Source organism: Cololabis saira, chromosome 8 (genome assembly GCF_033807715.1).
Source record: "Cololabis saira isolate AMF1-May2022 chromosome 8, fColSai1.1, whole genome shotgun sequence".
NCBI lineage: Eukaryota > Metazoa > Chordata > Actinopteri > Beloniformes > Belonidae > Cololabis > Cololabis saira.
Window position 1 is genome coordinate 27261036 of NC_084594.1, and position 27078 is coordinate 27288113.

Sequence of the window (27078 nt, forward strand, 5' to 3'; positions counted from 1 at the left end):
GGTTGAAGACGGGCTGAATACATGGTCTGACGAGGTGGCTGGTTTAAAGTCTACGGTAACTGCCCTGGGCGCCGAGGTGACTGCGCTTAAAGCTAAATGTGAAGACATGGAGGGGAGGCAGCGGCGGTGTAATATTAGGATAATTGGAGTTCCAGAGGCTGATGGGTCCTGCTCCGCCGCTGCGGTCTCATCGCTGCTTAAAGAGACGTTACAGCTGGATAGAGACGTGCTTGTGGACCGCTCGCACAGAAGTTTGGCTACAAGGCAGGACGGGAGGACGCGCGCCATCATCGCCAAGCTCCACTATGACCGGGACTGCGCCGAGGTATTGAGCCGGGCGCGCGCCATGGCGCGCGACCGAAAGCCGCTCACATTCAACGGGCAGAGGATCAATATATTTCCCGACTTCACTACAAGCGTCGCCAAGGCCCGTGCTGCGTTTACGGAGGTGAGGAAACTGCTGCACGGCTGCCAAGGAGTCCGGTTTGGCATCCTGTTCCCGGCGCGTCTCCGGATTACGCACGGCGGAGTGCAGAAGGATTTCACTGACGCAGCGGAAGCCTTGTCTTACGTCAAGGAGAAAATTGCCCGATGAGTCTGACGTTGCTGTGTAACAGGATTACACTGAACGCTTCTGGATTTTTTTTTGTTGCCTTTTTTTCTCTTTTTCCTCCTCGGCAGCCTGCCTCAGCGGACACCAAATTATTGACTATTAATATTATTTCCTGAACTAAGTGGAGGTATGTTCTTTGCCTAATCTTCAGTGTCTGCTACTGTTACTGTTCAATATTTGGAGACACAGGCTGTATGCGTCAGTGATAATTTCTTAATCAAAGGCAAAACTTGGATTGCTGGATAATATATTTTGGTTAGCTATTTACATACTACTCTCTTTTTTTTTTCTTTCTCTATTGCCACTGCTATGCTGTCAGTGTCTTAGGAAAAATAGTGGTGGGTTCCACTGGTGTTTTCATTGTATTGATGAAACACCCAGCATTTTACAAATTTGTTTCTGATAAGACAATGTGTGGTTATTTCAGTTTATTTTGGTATATAGCAGGGTTTTTGATATGTGTGATTTCATACGTGCTATTTGAATTATCCTATAAGGAAGGTCCAGTGGGAGCTTTTGAGTGCTTAGCTCTCTAAAGTTCCCCAACACAAACACTTTGATGTGTGGATTTGTTTTGGTAGGGTATTTTGCTCACCTCGTTCTAGGTGTTATGGGTGGGGAGGGGGGGTTTAACCAGACTTTTTCATTTGTGGGATTGCCAGATATCTATTGTTTTTTTTTACTTGCTTTTAAGTTGTGGTCTTTAAAATGTCAGCTCCTAATTTCAACCTATAGTCAACCAACATGAGTAGCATTTCCACTCCCAGCGGGCTCGATGGCTGTGTGGTCAACTTTGTAAGTTGGAATGTTAAATCGCTAAATCATCCGGTAAAGCGTAAAAGGATATTTACACATCTAAAACAGCTCAAAATAAATATTGCATTTCTCCAGGAGACTCACTTGCGCACATCTGATCATTTTCGACTGAAGGGAGCCTGGGCGGGGCAGATATACCATTCCAATTTTCAGTCTAAGGCCAGGGGGGCTGCAATATTGATTGACTCAAACACCCCTTTCACAATGACGAGTGTAGAGGCTGACTCTGCTGGGCGATATATTGTTGTAGTGGGACTGCTTTATGCGTTTCCTGTTATTCTAGTAAACATTTACGCGCCAAACTGGGACAATCCCATGTTTTTTTCTAATTTATTCTCCAGACTGCCAAACATGACAACGCATCATCTCATTCTCGGGGGTGACATGAACTGTACACTTTCCCCTACCTTAGACCGTAGCTCACGCAATATTTCGTCCATGTCCAAGTCCGCTCGTTCTATCCAGCTATTTCTCGACTCATACGGTGTTTCCGATGTGTGGCGATTCCGTAATCCTACTGCCAGGGAATATTCTTTCTATTCCCCTGTTCATAAGACCTACTCGCGTATTGACAATTTTTTTCTTGATAATAGGCTTCTCCCCCTTGTTTCAAAGTGCAACTACGGTGCGATTGTTATTTCAGATCATGGTCCTTTGACTCTGTCAGTACGTATTCCCAACACTCAGTCTATTTACCGCCCTTGGAGATTAAATTCATTGCTCTTATCAGAGGAAGCTTTTAACAATTTTATTGCATCTGAGATTACGTCGTTTATTGATATCAATCGAACTCCGGGAATGTCTTTTTTAACTATTTGGGAATCACTGAAGGCATATTTACGTGGACAGGTTATTTCATATTGTGCAAATAAGAAAAAAGTGAACAATACTCGCTTGAAAGAGCTGGCAGATGAGATTTTGGATCTGGATAGGTTATTTAGTCAATCTTCATCACCTGACATTATGAAGAGGCGCTTATTACTCCAAGCTGAGTTTGATCTCTTATCAACACAACAGGCAGAATACCTCATCTCTAAATCCCGACATGGCTGCTATGAACATGGAGAAAAGGCAGGACGGATACTCGCTCACCAGCTGCGCCAAAGAACAGCCTACCAGACCATCCCTGAAATTAATGATCAGTATGGTGCTAAAACCACGGACAGTCTGCAAATAAATTCTTGCTTTCAAAATTTTTATCAGTTGTTATATACGCCAGATTCCTCTGCAAGCCCCTCTGAACTTGATGACTTTTTTAACCCTTTACGTATTCCATCTATAGATCAGGAGATGGCTGATGGCCTGGAGGGAGACCTCTCGGCCGCGGAGATAGCGTCTGCAATTAGCTCTATGCAAACTGGCAAATCTCCGGGCCCAGATGGTTTTCCGACAGACTTCTATAAGAAATTCTCCACCCAGCTTTCGCCCTTGTTACTGTTAGTTTTCAGAGAATCATTAGCGTCGGAGTCCCTCCCTCCAACGATGCGTCAGGCTGTTATCTCATTGTTACTGAAAAAGGACAAAAACCCTCTAGAATGCAGCTCATTCCGTCCAATTTCCCTTATTAATACAGATGCTAAAATTCTTGCTAAGGTGCTGGCGCGCCGCTTGGAAGTGGTTCTTCCCTCCATTATATCACCTGACCAAACTGGTTTTATTAAGAACCGCTATTCTTTTTTTAATGTTAGGCGTCTTCTAAATGTCCTTTATGGCCCCTCTCCACCCGGAACTCCAGAGATAGTGCTTTCACTTGACGCTGAGAAAGCTTTTGACCGGATCGGGTGGGGTTATCTTTTCACTACGCTGAGGAAATTTGCGTTTGGGCCTAAGTTTGTATCATGGATAAAAATGTTGTATACATCCCCCATGGCTGCTGTACGCACTAACAATAACCTGTCCTCCTACTTTGAGCTCCAACGAGGCACAAGACAAGGCTGCCCTCTGTCGCCCCTCCTGTTTGCAGTTGCAATGGAACCGCTTGCTCTTGCTCTGAGACAGAATACTGATATCAAGGGTATTCAGCGTGCTGGACTGGAACACAAAGTTTCGCTTTATGCGGACGATATGTTACTGTACATTTCGCAACCACTTTCCAGCCTCCCCAAATTAATGGTTCTACTTAAAGAATTCGGCCAAATATCTGGTTACAAAGTAAATTTTCAGAAGAGCGAGTTAATGCCAATTGGTACTAGTCAGATAGCTTTGGATTCATTCCCATTCCGAATTAGCCTTAAGAAATTCAAATATCTTGGAATTTGGATCACCCACAATCATAAAGATTTATACACTGCAAATTATCAGCCTCTTCTGTCTAACCTTAGTAGTGATATTGAGCGTTGGGATCCCTTGCCTCTCTCCTTAGGTGGTAGAATTAATACCGTGAAGATGACTGTATTGCCCAAATTTTTATATGTCTTCCAGTGCCTTCCTATTTTTTTGACAAAATCTTTCTTCTCCAAACTGAACAATTATATTTCGACTTTTATCTGGCATAAAAAACCACCTCGAATTAAGAGAAGTGTGTTGCAGAGAGCTCGTACAATGGGGGGCATGGCTCTCCCAAACTTTATGTGTTATTACTGGGCAGCTAACATTAGAGCCATGTTGTACTGGGTGAACAGTGACATCACGGCCCCTGCGTGGACGGTCCTGGAGGGAGCCTCAGTTAGAACTACCTCTCTGTCAGCCTTGTTGTGTGCCAAATTGCCATTCGCGCAGCCTCTCTCTCACTTCACCTCTAACCCAGTTATTATACACTCAATTAAGATTTGGAATCAATTTAGAAGGTCCTTCTCCCTTAAAGACATACCGCAAGCTGCACCGATCGCAAAAAATCATATGTTTACCCCATCAGTGATTGATGATTCTTTTGATGTTTGGTGTAGAAGAGGTTTGATCTCACTGTCTGATCTCTACACAAATGGCACTTTTTCCTCTTTTGAGCAGTTGGTGCAGAAGTACAATATCCCCAGATCACATTTCTATAGGTATCTGCAGCTTCGGAACTTTGTAACCTCAAACTCAGGTTGCTTCCCAATGTCCCCTCCCGATTCTCTGTTAGATACAGTTTTTACTTGGAAATCAACCACAAAGCGGGCTATCAGTCTGATTTATGATCACCTCAACACCCACAATCAGACAGCTTTAAACTTCCTTAGAGGTAAGTGGGAGACTGACTTTGATGAGGCAATCCCAGAAGGAACCTGGCAGAAAATAATTAAGAATATTTTTTCGTCCTCCATATGTCTAAGATATGCTGTAATCCAGTTCAAAATTGTTCACCGTTTACACTGGTCTAAGGTCAAGCTCTCAAGGATCAATGCTGACATAGATCCCACATGTGATAGATGCAGCCGGGCCCCTGCTACTCTTCTGCACATGTTTTGGACTTGTCCTAAACTTTTTTCATTTTGGCAGAACATTTTTGAGACTTTTTCTACAATATGTGGGAAGACAATCCTGCCGTCACCATATATTGCTCTGTTTGGCGTGGCTCCTGTGGACTCTCCTTTACTTATGCAGCGGGAAACCAACATGATGGCCTTTTGTTCCCTCCTGGCTAGGAGACTGATTTTGTTTAAATGGAAAGACTCTGCCCCACCATCATCTAATCACTGGATAAGGGAAGTCATGGCTCATCTCAAACTGGAAAAGATCAGGTACACTGTTCGGGGTTCCACTGAGACATTTTATAGGATCTGGCAGCCTTTCCTGAACTTTGTGGAGGGTATGGATGCTGATAATATAATGTAAGAGTCTTCATTCATTTTCATTTGTGTTGGCCCTGTGTCTGATGGTTATCTGGCAATATGTTATTTAATTTCCTTTTCTTTTTTTTTTTTGTCTGGTTTTTGGGGGTTATTTTTCTTGTTTTTGTTTCTCTTTTCTGTTTGACTGTACAGTCCTGTTTTAATGATAAAAAACTAATAAAAAGACTTTGATCAAAAAAAATATTAATATTATTATATTGAATATTGAATCGGCTGGAAAAGTATCGCGATATATTGCCATATCGATATTTTTGCCCACCCCTAGTGTGCGCGCATGGAAAAGGACCACGACTGGATGGTTCAGCTGAGGAGATGGCTCTGCGGAGATCACGCTCAGGTGTCTTGAACCAGCTGTAGGACCAGATTCCTTGAGTTCTTCCCATCATGCAATAGGCACTCTCCCCACTCTGCTCTCTTTACTCTGTGTATGTATACGCCATCGCTGCCCATGAATAGACCAATGAACATGATGGAGTAACTGGAGTAAACCACGTAGAGGGGTGAGCAAGAACTTGAGATGTCTATTTGAACCAGATCCTGAACTAGTTCCATTTATTAACTTAGTGTTTCACTTCAAGATGAAGCATATATCCTTAAACCAGTCTGTGTTTACTGGACTGTCTGTCATCAGCCTGCTTCTGATGTAGAGCTGTTCCTGTTAATCAGTGACATTAACCTTCTGATGTCCCTTTATGTGTGCTCAGGATCAAAACGTGATGCATTTCACTGGGTCCCTTAGTTAGGCTGACTTTCTGTTTTGTGTTGTTTTACGAACTGTCATTAAATTAATTTAAATTGCATTGAATCTGAATCAGTTAGTTAGTTTACAAATAACATTGCAATGACTTGGATTAAAATGGATTATATTTGGACCATAACCGGATTGTCTGTAATTAAACTGAATTTTTTCTTACCTTCTGTGTAGGGCTGTTCGATTAATCGATTTTAAATCGTAATCGCGATTATGTAATTAGAACGATGTTAAAACGTGAAACTCGTAAAATCGATTTTTCACTTCTTTTTTATTTTTTATTTTTTTTTTAATTGGAAATATAACTTACTGTATGTTTGCAAGTGCTGATTTGCTGATTTTTTTTCAGAGATAAAACTTTATATTTTATTATATTTTTTTAAAACTTTTTTTCAACTTATTTTACTGAGTTTTGCACTTTATTCATTCATTTTGGGGCAAATGTTCAATAAAAAAACTGCATATTTGAAATCATTTCTTTGCCTTTTGTCAATTCACAAAATAATCGTAATCGAAAATCGGATTTTGAGAGAAAAAAATCGAGATTTTATTTTTGGGCAAAATCGAACAGCCCTACTTCTGTGTGAAGTGCATCCAGATTAATTTGGTTCTGAACTAACCCAGTACAAATACAGCAAACTGAATTGACGAATAGAGCGGTAAAAGTAAACAAGAAGATGAAGTGACCTGGACTGTTTATACCTCGTCAGGACAAGAAATAAAAAGAAGTTAGTAGTTTCAAAGAAGTGATCAATAGTGTAATTCTTACTTTGGCCATCTGGGCCTGGACCCCACTGGATTTCAGAGCTGTGACAGCTTTTTGTGCTGCTGCTGGACTATCAAAGTCCACAAATCCATATCCTGGAAAAAAAGAGAAATGATGTGATTTAGTAAAATGAAGCAAAAGCCAGATGGCAGCTGAGTGTAGAAGAAAGTTTGGAAGCCAGTGGAAGGACTTTTCTGCATATTAAAACACAGAATATCGAAAAATGATCAAAATGCCCAAATTTAAAGTAAGAAACCTTTATTCACCTTTACATTTGTTGGTGGTTTTATCCAAGATGGCCTTAGTTGACACGATTTTGCCATACCTTCGGGGGGAGAATACAGAAAACAGATCAATGACAGCTGAGGTGACTGTAGGGCAAAGAGGCGGAGCTGCTCATTCAACATGCATACCAACCTCTCCACCTTACCTATCTGAGCCCAACTACAGGTGTAAACATGAACACATACTCTCTCCTTCCTGTGAGCAACTGTGCTTCCTTAATGCGATCTTAATTGCAGTAGAAAACTTTGGCTGCCTCCACCCTTCTGTGTTTGTCCGCCTGCGGAGGCGGTACAGTAACTCTCTGCCCCGATGTTGTTTTTGACAGACAGGAGACAGCACCGCAGGGCCAAAAGCAATTTATAACAGGTCTGTCGTTACCAGACACGCAGCATAAGACACAAACACCCCTCTTCTAAATACAGCTCTGCTTTCGGATATTTTTGGCTCAAATGATTCTTAAAAGGGCCGTCACAAATCGAGACGCTGTCTCTTAAGGGAAGTAATATGCCTATAAACGAAAAAAAATAAGGCGCTTCAAACATAACCTCCTGTCCTCGCCTCTTATTTTAGATTGTGGCTGTCAAAAAAAAAGAAAAATAACAAGACCAATCTGTGAAAGAGTAGTTTCAGTAAGCAGTTCCTGCATTAATACAGTTTAATCATTATGAGTTGTGTGAAAGTTAAGAGTAGGAAACGAGAGGTATTATGCAAGATTTGTAGACTGATGGAACGCACTGTTATAAGACAGCACATCAGCGCTACAGTATGATAGACCAGCCCATGTCTGGTGCATTCAGCCAGTGAGGGAAGCTGCTGTTCCTCTGTTTGGGCGACATGGCGTCTGGGCGGAATGTGCGCTGTAACCTGATGCTTCACCCCTCCGGTTTGCCTTCCTTCCCACCACTTCCCTCTCCCTCTGTCTGTTTTTCCACCCCCGGATCACAGCGCACCGCTGGGTCCTACAGTCCCGCCTTGTTAGTGGAAGTGGACATTAAACCATATGACTCAGACCTGACTAGACAACAGAGACCTGTTTCACAGACAACACTTGGCTCTAAAGTTTAGACTGTTTGTTTTTTTAGCCTGCTGATTGCTGAAGTGTGCATCCACATGCAGGACATTATTCTTTATAACAGTGTGTTCTTTAGTCACTCAAAGAGCGCTTCCTCTCAGCATGGGAACTGCATGAACATTTAAGCCTAAGGGATTTATATACAGACCAATAACACAATGTACTCAAAATACTGATTTCTTCATCGCAAACAATATAATACAACATATATAATCCATAAGCCATAAGGATAATTAGTAGAAAACGATATAGAGATCCAACAAATCCATTATTCCTTCAGTTAAATTTGTTGAAATTTCATGAACTAGTAGACCATAGTATTCTGCAAATTATGTTTAAAGCTCATAAAAAACTTTACCAATCAACATTCAGAAAAGATTTGAAAAAAGAAAAAGCAAGTATAACTTAAAAGGAACAGAGATTTTTATAAAACCAAGATGCAGGGACAAAATTGATGGAACGTTGTGTTTCTGTGAAAGGAATCAATTTATGGAACAATCTGAACAAAGAAAACAAAGAATCCAAATCAAACATTACATTCAAAAGAACAATTAAAACCTGTATGTTAAGGAAATATAACGAAAAATGTTGAGTTTGATTGACATACCCGTAGGCGGTGGTAATTTTATTTTAATGTTATTTTAATTTTATTTTAGTTGTTCACTTAGTTTTTTTTTTTTATTATTATTAATTTATGTTATTTGTGAAAGGGGCAGATCAGATAAGATTCTTCTTCTTTCTGCTCCCTTTTCATTCATAAGTTAGGAACATTTGTATTTGTGTTTGTATTAAATTGTTTTGTTTTTTGAATGAAATAAAGAATAAAATGAAATGAAAATGAAAATGAAATGAATACAATATCCATCACCAACTAGCCAGGTGATGTTGCATAGGTCTTTCATAGTTTGGCACAGGCATCTATGAGCTGCCCAGCAGCGGGTTAAAACACAAACGTACACACAAGCAGAAAACCTTTGTATCCAAATCCAGCAGAAATGTTATGACAGTTTTCTAGGCTGGCATGGGCACAACTGATATAGAAAGTCATTGTTCGTCCCATCAGAAAACATGCAAGTAGGTTTTTGGTGGAAATAAACAATAAATGAACAAATAATTTGAGGTTAATGAATCCTAACACTTTCACCTAATATAATAATGACACCATGGGGTCAACACTGCAGACTCGTGACAGTTTTTCAATGCTATTGAGTCCAATCTTTATCCAAGTGAAGTAAAGACTATTTTCCCCCCAATCAGTCTCTTTGGTAAGTGGTTTTTCTTGTGGCTACACAGTTGTTGAGACCCAATACCACGAGTTCTCTTCTGTGTGTGTAGAAAAAATTCTTCCTTTCACTGTGAAACAAATGCTTTGACTTCTGCTGCGGATTTCAACCGAGTGTATTAGGGATCTCCCATCACAACTTTTAAAGATTTATTTTCCAAACCACGTTTTTTTTCCGTGATTCACCGCTATCCTTCAGGGTTTTAATAATGAGGTTGGACAGTTCTTAACCCAGTTTTAGTAAAGTCAGTAATCTCCTTAGCTGTTTTATTTACTTAATGCAGACCAACAATTTAACCACTCTGGGACAGTAACATCTTTTCAACGAGCATAAGATGTGTCTTGAGACACAGCTCTTGAAGTGTTTCACTTGTTTGGAGTCAAAACAGATTCATTGATTCTATTTGATTGGAGAAATGTTGCTGTACTCTGGTTGCAGATGACAAGAAAAAATTGATGTGATTTTTTTTTTAAACTTTAAATTAAAAGTCTGTAAAGAGGGACAGATGTCTTACTGTATGTATTTTGTTTCTTTTTACTAAATTTCCCAGTAAAAGTCTTTGTTGGTGATTTAAAAAAAAAAAAAGTTCTTATTTTTCCACACACGTGTGGCACGGCGTGAACATGAACACATAGCACTGGATCTGGCACACGCGTCTGAAGCCTGAAACACTATTGATTCAGCTTTTTTTGTTAAATTTATTTATTTTTTTATTAGAGGCATGGCACACATATCAAAAACTGTGTTTCGTGTTTTTGCCAGCGCAGAGACCTTGAGAGTTTAATTGTCAAAAGGCAATCTGTGTGAATCAGCGCTCGCTCTAACCTCTGCAGGAGAACCTCAGCCCACTGCCTGACTTACACAGCCCTCACCCATATATGACCAGCTGACATTTCTTTCCAGCAAGCCATGCCACTTTTTTCCAACTCGTTTAAGTTCTCCTCTCAACGGCAGCTCTCTGAGTCACTTTTAAGGCCCCACTCCTCTTCACTTCTGTGCCACTCCACAATGACGTCTCTGTAACTTTCCTGCTTTTACATCCAAGTTCCTGTTTCACATACCAACTGAAGAGTTTAGATTTCCTTTGATTGCAACTTGAAATATACGTGCGTGTGCTCACAACCCATGTACATTTGAAGGTTAGGGTTGATTAGAACAGGTCTGACCTTCCTCAGAGTTGTGCTGTTGCTGTGATTGAACCCTGGAAAGCATGACCAAAGATCACGAATCACCTCCATGACGTACAGTGTAGCCCTGACCTGAGGTTGCTAAAACCAGTTTGGCTGCTTTATAATCAGCTCTGTGTGTGTGTTTGTAAGGGCAACGATGCAGACTAGAATGTTCGTGCATTAGAGCCAATTCACTTCAGTGTAAACTGCATGGACATGTGACAAGATTCAGCAGCGTTCTATGCGTTTGCATCACGACCGTCTGCAACTGATCTCCTATTCCTCGGTTCCCTGCAAGTCATGACCATTTTGCAGACAATTTCTCGTTGATGGGCGATTGCACATTAAGAGCGCGGATCTGAATGGCACAGTTGTTTTCTGCTTGCAGAAACGCTCTGTGTGACTCTTTCTCAGATTTAGTATCAAAGTTAAAGCTCGTTCCGGTTTATGTAGACTGGAACGTACAACCAGCTATGGGCAGACGTTTATCTCATTCATCATGAAGAAATAAACAAGCACAGAGAGTCCACGGCCTTTGATCTAAATAAGACTGGACACATTGTATAACTTTCAGAGAGCTGTGCAAAAACTATTACAAGTCTTCCCTCAACAAAAAAAAAGAACATCCAAAACTTAAAAGCCTCAAAGCACCTTTTGAATATTGTACTTGTGTGGTTATCATTTGACTAATCAGTTTACTAGCTAGAAAAATTGTTCAACATTTTTGGGAGACAAACATGCTGTGCTGCCAATCCAGTTGGGGGCTATTAGCCCTCTTATTGCCATATAAATATTTGTTTAGTTTAGCAAAAATGAAGAAATGCTCAAAAGAAGTTACATATTGTTTTTAATGTCTAACCCTGAGTTGTTGTTCTTGAAATAGTTGCATAACAGCTTCACATTTCTTTTTAACTTCTTATGTGTTGTTGTTAACAGAGTTTCAGGACTGTTTAAGAGTGCGTCTCTAAAATGTATGAACCTTTTTCTTCCCTCTTCCAGCAAACATGCCTTGTGGCACTAACATGTATCGGCTCCATCGGTTCATACTTCTTTGACAGATGTGACAGTAGTATTCAGTAATGGGCAGAAACGCGTTAGAAGTAACGTGTTACTGTAATCCGATTACTTTTTCAAGTAACAAGTAAAGTAAGGGATTACAATTGCAAAAACAGTAATTAGATTACCTTTACTTTTCTGAAAGAAGGCTGCGTTACTGCGTTACTAAATGCAGTTTTGTGAAATATCTCATGACTTTGTGCCGGCGGTGCAAAGTCAGTGGTAAACCAGAGACGACATGGAGTGCGAGAGAGAGCAGGAGCATGCGGCGTTTAACGCCTGGAATTACAGACATTATTTTGAGTTTGACTCGGTCAAAAGTGATAAAAACATTCTCGTCCGCTGTAAAGTCTGTGTGGGAGGAAAGCTCGTTGCGAGACCCCCGGATTCCTCCTCCCCCACTGGGGCTGCAGCGCCGGCTGCCTCATCAGACTCCCCCTCTGCTGCTAAACAGGTGAAACTAGATGGAAGACCAACGGGACTTAGTGCAGCTGAATTGAAGAAGCTTGTCGCAGGTTATATTGTAGTTCAAGTCAGAGAGAGCTGTATTTTGCCCGACGCAATGTGCATACATTTAAGACTGAAAATAATAAAAACAAGTTTAAAAATAGACCGTTTCATTTACTTATTGTCATTTAATTTTATAAGGTGGAATGTGCACAAAGAATAGAATTAAACTGAAAGTTATATTGTTTTATATTGTTCCAGTAAAGTGTATTCAGGTTGTGCATCATGTTTTTGAAAAGTAACTAAGTAAAGTAACTAGTAATGTAACTAATTACTTTTGAAAATAAGTAATCAGTTAAGTAACAGGATTACTTTTTTGGTTCAGTAATCAGTAACTAATTACTTTTTCCAAGTAACTTGACCAACACTGGTAGTATTAATGTTTTCATCTCACTCACAACCAAGAACAAGTATAAACAACTTTCACAAAGATTCGAGTCAAAATGTGGAAAGTCCACAGATGTTTTAAAATGTAATTCACTGGTGTAAATTGTATAGCCCCTTAATGCCTGATATATGAAAAAATACACAGAAAATTATCTATATTTTGCTAAATTTGATAAAATGTTTATTACATTTTGAAATTAAAAACAGTCCCAATGTTGTCTTTAACAGGTTTCTCATTCATGTTTTTGTGCATCTCTATGAACACATTGGCTAATTTTATCTATTTTTTTAATTTAATCAATAATTTTTTTTAATGTTTTTTAAAATTGCACGAAACAGGTTTTCTTTATTGTTTTGATTATGCAGATGATGCAGTGATGCAGATGTTTCAGAAAGGTATATATCAAATATAATACATCAGGCATTAAGGGGACAGCCAGAGACGAACATCTGGGTCTGAAAAGTGAAGCCCATGCACAAGTGCCTGCATTCTTTGTAATGAACATTAGGGGCAGCATCTTTTGTTGCAAAAGTAGTTAAGAAAATCAGTCTTTTCAGAAAATGACTAAAGGTTTTGACAATCAATCAATAAAGAGGCAACAGTCTTAAACATATGGAAATAGTACACATGAATGATTGGTGTACAGTTCATAAATTTTGCCTTGAATATAATAAAACATGCATTTATTACATAGTGAGAAAGGGAATCTTGTTTACAATAACTGCAAATGCTATCTTTGTCTGCAGAAAGACACATACAGTATGGCAACACCCATATTCAAATGCAAATCCAACACTGTATTTCTTATTTATTTTTAAGGAATTTTACATGAAGAACCCACATTTCTACAGATAGATAACTTACGCCTACTTATTTTAATTAAGAAACAGCAATGTTACAGTATAGTTTGTAAGCAATTAAATATTTTTACCTTTTATTATAAACCTTTACCAATATATTTAGAAATTATTGTATGCACCTTGCTTTGCTTTCAGACTACTCCAGCGATTTATGCACACAGTAGACTTAAATGTAAATATATACAAATACTAAAATTAGAACCCTTCTGAAATGAATTGAAAACGTTGAATTGGCTTTGAATTTACGCGCGATTTGAATCGAGAATCTGCCTAAAATTTTCACAATGTAATCTAATCAAGTGACAAATGAAGATTCACATATTGCTAAAAAACTTAAAATTAAAGCAATAAAAAAAAAAAAAAAAAAAAAAAAAAAAAAATTGCACCAGGTCTTAGGAGTCAGATATTTAGAGAAAGGTCCATAATCACTCACGGTTGGCAGAGCTTAACCAAATCCTGATCTGTAGTCCCAGGATGGAGGCCGCGAATATACAGGTTAGTTTTACTCAGCTGTTCCCCTCCCCCGCTGCTGTTACTATTGCTGTTGGTGTTGGGACTGGGGGGCGCCATCTGGTGGCCGGAGGACACATAGGTTTGCTGTATGAAGAAATACAAAGAAGAAACAAACATTTACTGTACTGTACATGAACACTGGACAGAAACAGATGTCATTGTCAAAATACTTTAACTTGAGTGGATATTAATGTTGTTATTTAAAGAAAACCCAGAGGAGTCTTTTTTTTTTTTTTTTAAGATGTTGAGAGCATCAAACAGTTGATTATGCGGGAGCTGTGAAAATTGATATCATACAGCCTTTATGTCAACACTCACTAATACTGCTTTCTGAGGGGAATGTGGGGCCTCTTGGCCGACTACTCACATAGGGAAAAGGGGCCTCTCATGCTTTCTCGATGTTGAGTAACTTCTTTTTACTTTTGTATTAGCCAGGACAAAAACCTATGATTTAAAGATCTCAAACCAGCATTTATTCAGTCTCGTGATGCAGAATAAATTGATAGAAAACATTTTTAACAAAATAGGCCATACTTTATTCCTATTTTAAAACTTCTAAAACCTCAAGCGCAACACATCTTTATGTCATTTCATTCTAAGGCAATTTTAATGGATGAAAAGCTTCTTCATGCACTTCACTGTGCATCGTGACAGCACATTACAATCGCCTGCACTGTCCTCTGCCTCATATCGCACTTTTAATTGCTCTGTTTCATCAGCTCACAAGGACGAAGCTTCAGCGAACGCTGACTGGGAACAGCAGCCAACTAGTCGATGACTCACCACTGAGAACGTGAGAGGATGTTGCGGAACAACCCGTTCATCATCTGATCTCATCACCATGGGACTACGGCTGTCCTCAGGGACATCAAGCAAAAATACTGTGTGACCATGCAGATGCCTTTTATTCTAACAGAATAAATAAATGTGGCTTCATTATTACTTTGCCTGTTAAGAAGATTGGCATATGTATTAGTTTAATCCTGATAATTAGGATTAATTTGATGTTGTATATGAAGGAATTTAAACAAATAAGAGTGCAGGCTGTGAAGTTGTATTGTATTTTAAGGAAAAGAACCAGGGACAGTGCATATTAATAATAATATTTTCATGTAAATATGCTAGATTATAGCCAGTGGCTAATTTGCATCTTTAGTCCCTGGGGCAGGTTGATGTAAAAGACAGGTTCCGGACACACATACATTACATACAGTCCAAGAAATGATGACACACAGCAGTAAAATACACTAATAAATACACAATAGAAGAAAATACAATAAAATACACTAAGATGTAATATGAGTGCAGACTTGATTCTCTAGGAGCTTGTTCTTAAGTGTTTTATGAAGGAGGTGAGGTGGGTATGTCTCGTATGACATTTGGTTCTGTGTTCCATGTATGAGATGCTCGGTATGAAAACGCTGACGTTGGAAGGGTATGTTGAGGAACTGATTGGACAGAGGCAAAAGGAGGACAATGAGTTAATTTAATAAGGAGGAAAGGGTCACTGATCTGCCTGCTGGTGTTTAGGAAAAGCCCAACAGGAAGAAATGGTCAAACGGACACCACATACAATAGCAACCAATTCTGCTAATTAGATACCATAAGGCATGGAGCCCCTTAGACAAAGGCCCTGGACCTCTCCTTTGTCAGCAAGATGGCAATAACTTCAGTCAAAACACGAACCATTCCTCCGAGGGAAACCCTCAACCTCAACTTGTGGGTTGTTATTTTTTCATAGTTAACACTATCTTTCCAAATGGAAATGGGAAAAAAAAGACGTGTCATCATATTTTTCATACCGCGCAAGTATGCAGGGCATGAAAAATGTCGTCCAGGACAGTGTGTACATTCTGATGTGTGCAAAAAAAAAAAAAGAATCTCATACACTCTTTGCCAAAGTGTCAAATCTCAGTCTTGGTCCAGACAGAGCTGGAAGCACATTGCTGCAGCAGCCCGTAAATCACCCGTTTACAGCCCCTCACGTGCACCTTCAGTGTATGCTGGTTCAAAAAAAATCTCTTTAAGAAGAATGTAAAAACACACGCATGCATGTACTTCCTTCCAAAGTTGGAATCTCTTCTTGATTCAAGGAAACTGATGAACTAATGTCAGTAAAACAGACAGTTACAGGAGGTTTGTGTGATGCTAAAAGCCTTTATTTAACTTTAAACTTTACTTGTACTTTACGCTTGATTCGGTTTGTAAGCTCTTGTCGAGTTCGAAAGCTAGACAACGGCGAACGATGACTCTAAAGTTAAGTTGGTCTCTCCAGAATGCTTTCTATACTTCTTTAAGAATCTTTTATTTTCAAAGATCAAACAAATTAAATTTGAAATTCAAAAGCTATAAACAGAGTTTGCGACATTTGTTTTTTTATTGCCTTTTTAGGCCGTTTCATTGATTTTGCTTCAAAACCTTCACACTTAATTTCTCTTCCTTTGGTACTGAAAACCTTGAGCGATTATTTTTAGGGGCCAAGCTCATATGATAAAAAAAATCAAGAACAACTCTATAAATAAAACCATACAGTGCACCTTTGCGTCAACTTTCATCAAGCCTCTGACGGCGCAGAGATATTTATGTGCCAAAAACTGTGTCAACCGTTGATTAAAGCCACCCAGTGCATAACAATGGCTTGAGCCTCCCAAAATATTCAAACACAAACCATTTATATGTGGTGATAGTAAAATATCTTCTAAGTTATTATTCGCAAACAGCCGTGTTTCAGTGGATAAACTGCATGTCAGAGGATTGAGTGTCAGTCCCTCACCCTCATTTTAGTTTCTCTCCACCTCTGTTTTTATCTCCGTCCCTCCCTGTAGGACTTCCCAGGTTGACCCCACTTTGACCCATGGGATTCCATGGATTTCCTGGCTGCCGGGAGGTCTGCCTGCTTCCCCTGCACTGCACCCGAATGAAACTCCTCTCTTTTCCTCAGGCAGGAAAGAGCCATTACTGTCTGACCAGCTGACCGACTTACAGTACACGCTCATGGGCAAATATATGGCCCCCCCACCAGAATGAGGACAAAGCTTTGAGGTTCGTGATTTTACATGCCTGAGCAGCTGCTTTGCATCCACTTTACTTTAGGACACACGAAAATAAATAAATAAGTAAATAAAAATGAGATTTTAAATTTGCACGCATCCACAAATACTATAAATGATTGCGAGAGAACAAGTTTTTGTTTTTGCCATGTTGATAGATGGCCCAGTCAAATCCTCTGTCTCATCAACGGTACCATCTGTTGAAAACAAACATGAAGAGTAGCCTTCTGATCATCCCTGAAACGTATAAAGCAATCTGCTGTTGGCTCAGGGCTGGGTCAGGACTGTACAGCGAGTAAACTGCAGCTACGCCGCTGGCAGCAAGCAGGAAATCCTGTGTGTCTGTTCCTGATCTTATCAAGCAGCCGTCTGAATGAGAAGCTCTGCATTCCAGCCAGGTGACAGGGACACCAATTTCACGTCTCGACTGAATCCTCCTTCCGTTCTGTTTCCAGCCTTTATCTTTCTTTTGTGTGTTTAGAAGCGCCCGGCCAGGGGTGTAGTGCTGCGTGTTAAAGTACCTGAACGCACACAGATGAAAGGCGCACATCTGCACACACGCAGTAATCATTGGCTGCTTTTAGCGTTACGTAGCTCTTGTCCTCTGGCAGAAAAGTTGTCTTGTTTCACAGTTTTCATGTATTAAAACAGCTTTTACTGCTCTGAATCAATCAAATACCTTAAGAATGAACATGACAGCTCTGACTGTTTGTTTTCATAGTCTCTTCTGTGTGCGACGCGTCTGACAGGTGACGACTGAATCTTTTAGCACAATTCTATGAATTAAGAGGCACATTTTGCAAGGGCATTTCACCTGGCGAATAAAAGTGGCCGAGCGACGTTCCAGCGCATTCCAGCAGCAGTGCACCTACGGCACCTCGTAACCTTTATAGTGTCTGCGTCTGAATGCTGTTGGTCACACTTTGATGCACATGCACAGGGCAAATGCACATGCATGCATGTCTTTCAAGCGGGGTCAAATGGCAAGGAATCAGATATCTGAAAACCCCGGCCCACAGCTTTGCCAGAGATCAAACAAAATGTGAGACACATCGAGAGTCCGGCATCGACTGCAGCACTCGGCGTCCGGTTTCTGACAGCTTTGCTTTTCTCCAAGGACTCTGTCTCCCTTCATACCTGTTCACCTTGGCTGGCTGATGCAACTTGGCACAACTGAGACCGATCCAAAACATCTGACATGGTAAACAAAGAGCCGGATAAACATATACCTGGCATAAGGCCAGAGGGACAAAGGTGGCTGTACACCAAAGTTCAGTGGGTATAGAGTCGCTGCAGTGGAGCAGCTGGGTTTACACATGAACTCTAATTCAGCTCAGCCAACATCTCCATGTGGAGTTTATACGAACATGCCTTCATTAGCATATGTTTTAAACACTTTATATGCTCAAAAATGATCTACATAATCATTTTTGCACACTGACATATACACGCACACTTATATTTTTTACCATAACAAGTGAAATCAAGACGCAGTTTTGCCACTGATCTCTGTGGTCAGTGGGATTGTGTGTGTGGGTCTCTGGTCTGTGTGTGTGTGTGTGTGTGTGTGTGTGTGTGTGTGTGAGAGAGAGAGAGAGAGTCAGACCATGTTACATATTGCGACATTTTCCAAATCTAAAAATGTTGCAGTTCTTATGCTGTAAGAGAGCCACCACAACTTTGTACAGAAAAGCATCCTAGACATGAATCAGACATTCAATTTGATTCAATTTTATTTATATAGCGTCTAATACAACAAAAGTTGTCTCTAGGCGCTTTCCAGAGACCCAGAACTTGAAACTGAAGCCTTTTATGTGAAAATAACCCACGTCTGAAAATGGCTTAGGTCAGTGCCCATTCATCTTGAAAACATTTTCTTCATATTACATCTTATTGAAACCATCTTGTCACTTGCAGTGCTTGTAACACACTGACTAATCCAGCAAAGCAATCCAAGACTTACACTTTCAGTGTACATCTGTCGCATTTAAGTTTATTTGGTTTTACGTTTAAATCACAAAAATACCACATTGGTGATGGAGAGCTGAACTGCAGGGGTTGCACATCGTTGATATTACTGCCAGCTGCCAGTAACATCAAACTCTTCTTCTACCACAAAGACACACTATGAAGTCTTACACCAGCACTGGATTTTAAACTGAAGCTGCAGAATCTCAGACCAAATCAAATGGAATCAAAACCAAAAGTGAAACCAAAGTTGGAAACCCTCAAGCAGCCCGTAGCTCTCGCTCTTGTTTCACAGCAACCGCAAAAGGTTTGACTCAGTTAGTGGTAGAGCTTTTTAAGATGGATAAAAACATACAAGGAGAGAAACACTGGATCTATTCTTGTTTATCATGTTCAGTATGTCACAAAAACAAATACCACGGTGCCAAAGGAACAGACAAGTTAAATGCAATAAAATACTACAGATTTTAAACGGTAATAGGAATGGAATGGAAAGGGCGTTACAAAGAATTTCGCCTGAAAGTAGAGAAAACATAAAACTATTTTATCAGATCGAATGCTGGCCATAATTCAAGCTGAGTGGCTTTCAGCTTGTACGTTTATACTGGCATCAGCAAAATGTTATCATTATTGTTTGCAAATTGCAGTAGTGTCTTTTTAAACTAAGGCTTTAATAAACAATCTTCACAACACCAAACAGTTGTTTTTAGACCAACATCGGAATAGCTCAGAAATAAGCTAACATTACTATTCTGTTCAGTGTTTTTGTATTAAATGTCCAGGAAATTTAGGGCCAAATAACACATGTACAGACAGAATGAGTGGAAGTGGTACCAACTACCTCATTCATGGTCTTGTGAGCTTTCTGATGTCAAATATTTGCTTTGATATTTATCTGTGTTTTGGGGTTTGGCTGGTTTTGTAGTGGTTTTGTCGAGGTTTCTTTGTTGAAACCAGCTGCGGCGGGATTAATGAGACCTGCAAGACTCAACCACAAGGTGCATGTATGGACTGCAACCCTCCAACACAATCTCTTTTTTGTCACACAACAGAAATATTTGATTCAGTCTTGATACCAGCCTGCTTGAATACACAAACAATGATTAATGGAAGTTTAAGGCTTGCACAATTTTTACATAGTTCTCAATACCAGTGACAGGTTTGTCACTTGTCAGGTTTGTCCATTTCAAACATTTGCCACTTTCCATCAACCTGTTCCAATTTGGATGTTTTGAATTTGTGTCTAAATGAGCACTTTTCTGTGGAAGAATTCCCAAGAAAACTCCCAGCATTTTTGTGTCGATGTTAACGTTCACGAATGTGAAGTTCACACAATCAAACAAGCACATCACCATCATCATTTTCCAAGGGAAGATCTGCAACTACAGTGCCAGTCAAAAAATTGGGACATAACTGCTTATTATAAGCGGTAGGTTGCTGTGTCCAGACTTCTGAGTGGTACTGTAGGTGCAAATCTAACTTTGGACAATGATCTGGATTCGCATTGTTAAATAATAAAAACATTGCTGTTCAAACATTTTTTTCCTACTTTTACCAGTTGCAGAGTCTATTTTTTTCACAGAACCTGAGACATATAAACAGGAAATCCTTATTATTCAGCCTCTCCTCTCTGTCTGACACATGCGCAGCATACAGCCAAGAGGCAGCGGTAGCGACAAGTGTTACTGTCAGTGCAATAAAACCTTCCCAACTAGGAACCGATAGCAATATTTAAAACCAGTATTTGTCAAACTTTGATTAGGTCCACATTGTTTTTTTAAATTTTGAAATGCAAATTCTTGAAGGTTTTGGTTAGCTTTGGTTTCAGTATAAACGCAACAGTAGTGGTCTAATGTGGGAGGAGGAAAACACAAACATTTGAAAATGATGACGAAGTTGGAAAGATTTTCTTTTCTGTGCCGTATGTTTCCCGCCCAGATTTGCCAAAGGTGTGTCATGTGACCATCACTATAATATAATTCAGACGCACCTTAACGATTGTGTAAACAAAAACACGAAGATGGAGTAGCAAGCACTCTTGACTTTGTTGTCCTTGTTATCAGCTGTTATGCAGACAAAGTCTGTAGGTAATAACAACACTGGAAGTGACTTCACGCATGCAAGGGAAATCGTCACAAGAGCAATCTGCGACAAACGTTACTTCCAGGACCCCTTCAGATATCTTCCACTCATGCATGCACGGTGGGTGTGTAACATCAGTTTAGGGGGGTTTAATGCAGATGGAGATCTTTTCTGGATGAGGGTCAGTTTTGTTTAGAAATAGCACATTGGAGGTGAAATCATTTATAGTTCGTTTCAAGTAACAATGGGACCTGTTTTTCTGTCTTTTGCAAATATGCCATAAAACCTTACACATAAATCATGACTGCAGACAATATTACACATATTTTTTATTTTTTTTTATGACATACGTCTTTCTTCCCAGACTTCAACAGCAAGAAAATTAGTTTGACATTCTGTAGAAATTTACCGTAGGTAGGTTTTTGTAGGAAATCACGTTTGCCCTGTTTCTCGTGTCACTACAGGCACTTCAGGAATAAACCTTCTTCTTTGCGACCTCACTGAAAAATATGCCCATGTTTCATTCTGCGTGCTGACAATGAACACTATCCAACTTAAGCGTATAAAACAGTTATTTTGATTTACACATCTATTCTTGCTCTGCTCCCTTTTTATCTCCAGACTAACATCTGTAGAAATCATACGGAGCGATGCAGCCTTCGGTCCCAAAATATAATTTTATTGACTGTGCCAAAGGTGGAACCGAATCTGGGAAAAAAGGCTTTTAAATATACAGCTCCATTTGCTTGGAACAACCTGCGAAAGATGCTGAAGTGGACTGAATTGGATTCATTGGACATTTTCAAGTTAGGGGACTCATCTATGTGCATAGATGCTTTGTTGGATTAACCTCTGCACCAGTCTCATATTGTTTGGTTGTTTTCAATCATACAAATCTTTATTGTATTATTTTACTATGTCCCGAATATTTTGTGCTAATGTTTTTAATGTAAATGATATATTTGTCCCTGGAGATGTGTTTTAGTTGCTGCCCTTTGGCTAGGGCGCTCTTGTAAAATAGATTTTAAATCCCAATAATCTCTTCCTGGTTAATTACAGGTTTGATTGATTGATTCATAAATTCAGGTGTCTACCGTTTTGACTAAAATGATCTTCACTGTGTTTTCATCCATAGCTTAGATTGCAAGTATCCACAGTGATGAATAATCCAGTTAATGGAATAATATATTATTTATTTTTATTGTATAGTAGCGTTCCTTGAGATGCATTTTTCACACCACTAAATAGTATGCTTTAATTTCCTTAATACGTCGGGGCAGTTCAACCAAAGGAAGGGCTTGTTACCGTAATAAGTGCAGTTTTAAAGTAGACAGATAATAAAATGAATTAAACGAATGTGAAATTCCATTTGTCCTGTCTTATATCGAACCAAATGTACCTGTAATATTTTGTTAAGTTTTGATTGGAGTAGCCAAACACAATGTTGAAAATATAGTTGTTGCAACTATTCTTCAATTATTACTCCACAATCATATAAAACCGTTAGGAGAGCAGAGTCTGACTGCTGTGACCTTTACTGCTCTTGGAGTTATTGGCAGGTTCACATTTCATGGTCAATTTCAAAAGGAACTTCCACAATTAAAACCCTACACATCAACAAAATACAGACATTTAATGTCACAAGCCCCTGGATGCCCTCTGTCTGAATTCATGGCTTAATGCCTATATATATATATATAGATAGTGATGCTAAAAGATAATATGAGAAAGAAAAGAAAACTATTTCTCCATTACTTGCCATTTGCTAGTTCTTGCTAATAGCACAATCCCATCTTACCGACTACACTCAGACTAGTTCAATGAGCGTTCTTATGAACTAGAACTTCAGCTTCTGAGGAAACAAGTAACCAGAGTCTCACTTCAGACAGGTAAGGTTGCAGACATTTGAAAAGTTGTGGAGGTAAAAGCGGAAGACTAAAAAGTCAAAAGGATATTTCCAATGAAGTGACCTTTAAGTGCAACCCTTTAACTCTGCCATGCAGCTTAATGCTCCGTACTTTGTGTTTCTTTCATTTCTTTTCATCTATAGTCACTCTTTGGCAGAGCAGAATCTATGCCGAGGCATCCACAGCTTTAGATCACAGCAGTAAGTTGACATTTGTTGAAAAGGACTCCAGCCAGGAAGAGAACAAAAATCTGAATGAAAAGTTAAAAAAAAACAAAAAAAAACCATGCCATTCAATGAGGCCCTGAGTGAGACCCGTGATACCTTAAGAAGCGGAAGGGCGCCTCCTGTTTTTTTTCCACCCAGGAAGCTTTACACGGAAACCAAGCAAATTTGATTTGAGAACATTAATTCTATTTATTTAAGGGAGGAAATGAGGTGCTGAGTCAGGGGCGGAGCAGCTGGCTTTAAGCACAACAGAAACCCAACGCCTTTTCAGTTGCGGCAATCACCTTGCACACAAAAATGGCGCTTTTTCTCAAACCCTGGTGTGTTTATTTTGGAGTCAGGCTTTCACTTTGTGCATTTGGGTATCTCATGGATAGAAAAAATAAACAAGAAAAGATCAGAAGGGTGCATAGGCAGAAGGGTGAAATGTTGAACTTGACCTCCTTGTGAACTTGGGCTCCACAGAATAAACTGGTTAAATCTGATCACAATGTCCAAAAACTGTCAACAGTGGGCAACAAAAACACTGACCACATCAGACACTGTAAATGTTCAATCACCCTTAAAAAGTAGTTCTATATATATTTTTTTTATTAAAGTCAGTTAAGTCTGTAAAATGTAAAAAAAAAAACAAACAGGATGACTTTTCAATGACATTTTTGTGCATTCCATGTTTATCTTGTTTCACAATATATTTGAAAAAGTGGAAAAGCTTTCATGTGAAAAGTTGGAATCTGAAGCCCTTAAGTCATTTATCACAAATTAGAGTATGGCTTAAAAAGAAAGCTGTACGCAAAAGCATATGTGAACTCATGTGGTCGACTCATCGCCGATGGCAGCTTTCAAACATGCCATATACCGGTATGTGAAAATAAGACATATGAGCATGTCTTTGTGTTCGAACACACATGGACAAGTGCAGGCACCTTGGACCAGTATTTGCTCTTATTATTATTTGTTTGAAGAACCACATTCCAGTAGATGACATCTACTGAAAGACATACTGACTACTTATGCACTATAGTACAAATAAAATCGGTGAATAACGCAGAAAACTGCCAGACATACAGTCTCAAACCACATGGACGGCGTCTGATGATGACATTTAGGGCACATTGAGCCAACTGGATCTCAGACACGGTCGAGGTAAAACATGCCAGTTACATAAACTATGATCTTTTCCAAACCCTAACCAAATGTTTTTGTTGCCTAAAGCAAACCATTCGATTCAATTCCTTATGCAAATGCTTTCTTATTTTTGGTGTAAGAGCAAGTGAAACAAAACAATGTGACCCCAATTCTTAAACTCTGGTTGCTTGCTCCTGAGGCCTGAACTTTCCACTTCTCTATCCTCCTGATGTAGATTTTTTTCTTACTCTTCTTGAAAGGAAAAATGCTCTGCGATGCTAATATGGAAAATCCTACATGTTTGTTTCAGATGACGTTTGTACATAACAGGCTGCTGCTTCATAGAATTATTATACATATATCAAACTAACACAAAAGGCCTGAATGAAATGACTAAAAGTGGTAAAGAGCTGGCATCCACACCCTTGATTTGTCACATACTCCCTTTCAGAGTGTTGTATCACACCTTTATTAGTCTCTCGTGATATAATAATAGTGTGCTGTGATGATTTTGAGAGTCTTCTCCCAGCAACTGAACATAGCCCTAATGAATAAAAGCTTCAGTGAAAGACTGCATCACAATGTATATTCAGTTAAAATCCCAAAATGATTCTGTCAAAATAAAACTGCAAATTTCAGACGCATGCAAGCAAGAACAAACAATCCAAAGACAACAGTGTTTTCCTCAGACAAGCAGAAATGTTGACATCTGATGTGTGAGGATGAGCAGCCAGGCAGTGCCCAGGATCCCAGAAAGACAATATGTCAATATGCATTTTCAAAATGCCTTTCACAATTCAAGAGGCCTCCGGAGCTTAGGCAGTAGGAAGCAGAAGGGGAAGGGGAGACGGGGCCAGTGAATGTAAAGTAACAATAAAGCATGTATAATCTAATTAAAAGGTCCACAGAGAGGAGGGACATGATATGCATGGCTAAACAGATATACACCAGTAAGGCAAATGTTTCCCCTTGAAAAATACATAAAATCAGTGTCCTCCATCCGTTCAGCTCTTAATGAGCCAGTTTAGTGAATAAGTCATCGTTGCGCTTCTGGTTACATTTTCAAAGGGTGACGGAGGAGTCGGTGTTTCCTTCACGTGATATGCAAAAAGTGACAGTGTCAACAGTGAATGTAACCACGAAAGCGCGATTCATAATTCTGGGAACGCAGTCATCGTGGTCTGGTGTTTTTTTTTTTTTTTTTTTTTTTTCTTGTGCAGGGGTGGGGCATATTCCGCTTTCAGATGGGAAATAAGGAGAAAAAAAACTTTGCGAAGTTACTCGGCAGTGGAGACAATGAAGAGCTGATTTAACTGCAGATATGAGCGTGTGTCCGAAGGAAGCGGGGGCAGAAATGATTTTGTAACATCCTAACCCCCCCCTCCACTTACGCACACACACACACTGAAGCCTGAATTATGGTTCTGCGTTAAATTGACGGCGTAGGGGTGCGCGTCTCCGCGTACCCTACGCCGTAGGCTCTGCGTTGGTGTAACGCGGAACCATAAATCAGCCTTTACACACCGACGGACGCGCTATCCCAGCACGGCGCACAGTCACCCATCAAAGTTGCTCTCCCACCATTGACTTTTTCAAATGAGTGAGCAGAGCCATATCGACATCCTGACTGTAGCGCCCGCGCAGAGAAATACTACTAAATAAAAGCAGCATGTCGTGGACGGAGCGGTGAAAAAAACCCCACCTGGACGCACGGCGGAGCGCCGCCGCTCCGGGACCTTGAATATATTTACTCCAGCAAGTCTTAACTTAAATTCAATACGTTTTGCTTCTCAAGGACACTGCAGCTCACTGTCACTAGCCTTTCTTTTTTTTTTTTTTTTTTGTCGCCACAGACACGGGTTTGTTGTCCTGCAGGGTGAACAAGCCTTATATGAGTAAAAAAAAAAAAAAAAAAAAAAAATTATCAAAATAAATTAAATCGAAAAATCCCGAAAGCGTTTACCTTTTTGCTGTTTCTGTTGTTATAGCCGTTGTACGGGTTGATTCCTGCCCTTGGCGGTACGGAGAGCAGCATTTTTTCTCGGCGCTATGTCCGGAGCGGCGAGCACAGCCCAGGCTGCCAGCTGACGTCAGCAGCTGGGGAAGTGAGAGCTGGAGTCCCGTTGCTTGACTGCGAGTGGTGCTGCTGCTGCTGCTGCTGGAGCTGCTGCTGCCGCTGCTGCAGGGCTGGGGCGGCCCCCCCGGGGCCCCAGCAGGGGTCCTGCACGCTGGCTGCTCCAGGAGGGGGGTCCTCAGAGAAAAGGGGATTAGTTCACATGCATTCACCGCCCAGTGTTATTTCACTCACCAGGGGATTGTAGTAGAAATATAACGACACCAAAAGTGGTTTTGTGTAGGATGAAAACATCAATTTATGTCACAGACATATAGACCCATAGACTTTTTTTATGGCCATTACATGCATTTTTTTTCTGAATTAGGCATGTCCTTAAACAAAAGCATTCAAATCACATACACACCAGAGAAAACACATTAATTAAAGATGCAAGCAGCGATGAACGGGCCCTCGCACACCCTTGTGCACGTTCAGGCGTGCTGCAGCGAAAGCGCTTGGATGACTTGCATGTAGATGTCTTCAGGTCTGGACATTTAGCGGATGACACCAGCCATGACTCTCTATATCAAACCATTCAAAAGTTATGGCAGAAAGTAGGAACTATCAGATATCGACCAATCAGAAGAAGGGGCGGGGCTAATTCATGCCAATGAAGGTCAAGTACTCAAAACCGAGTCCGATGACACCACCCACGACTCTATGTCAAACCATTCAAAAGTTATGACAGAAAGTAGGAACTATCAAATATGGACCAATCAGATGAAGGGGGGCCGCGCTTTTTGGCGTCTAT

The 27078-nt window shown here is 40.0% G+C and overlaps 1 protein-coding gene across 1 annotated transcript in view; it reads right to left on the reverse strand.

Moving 5' to 3' along the window:
• Positions 1-26322, reverse strand: part of LOC133448723 (RNA-binding motif, single-stranded-interacting protein 2-like) — a 40685-nt gene extending 14363 nt beyond the window's left edge. Inside the window, exons 1-4 of the mRNA XM_061727529.1 lie at positions 26175-26322; positions 13770-13933; positions 6983-7041; positions 6720-6811 (exon numbers count right to left, since the gene is read on the reverse strand). Coding sequence (XP_061583513.1) covers positions 6720-6811; positions 6983-7041; positions 13770-13933; positions 26175-26246 — 387 coding nt within the window. The 5' untranslated portion in view covers positions 26247-26322. The remainder of the gene's footprint in view (positions 1-6719; positions 6812-6982; positions 7042-13769; positions 13934-26174) is intronic.
• Between the last annotated feature and the right edge of the window lie 756 nt (positions 26323-27078).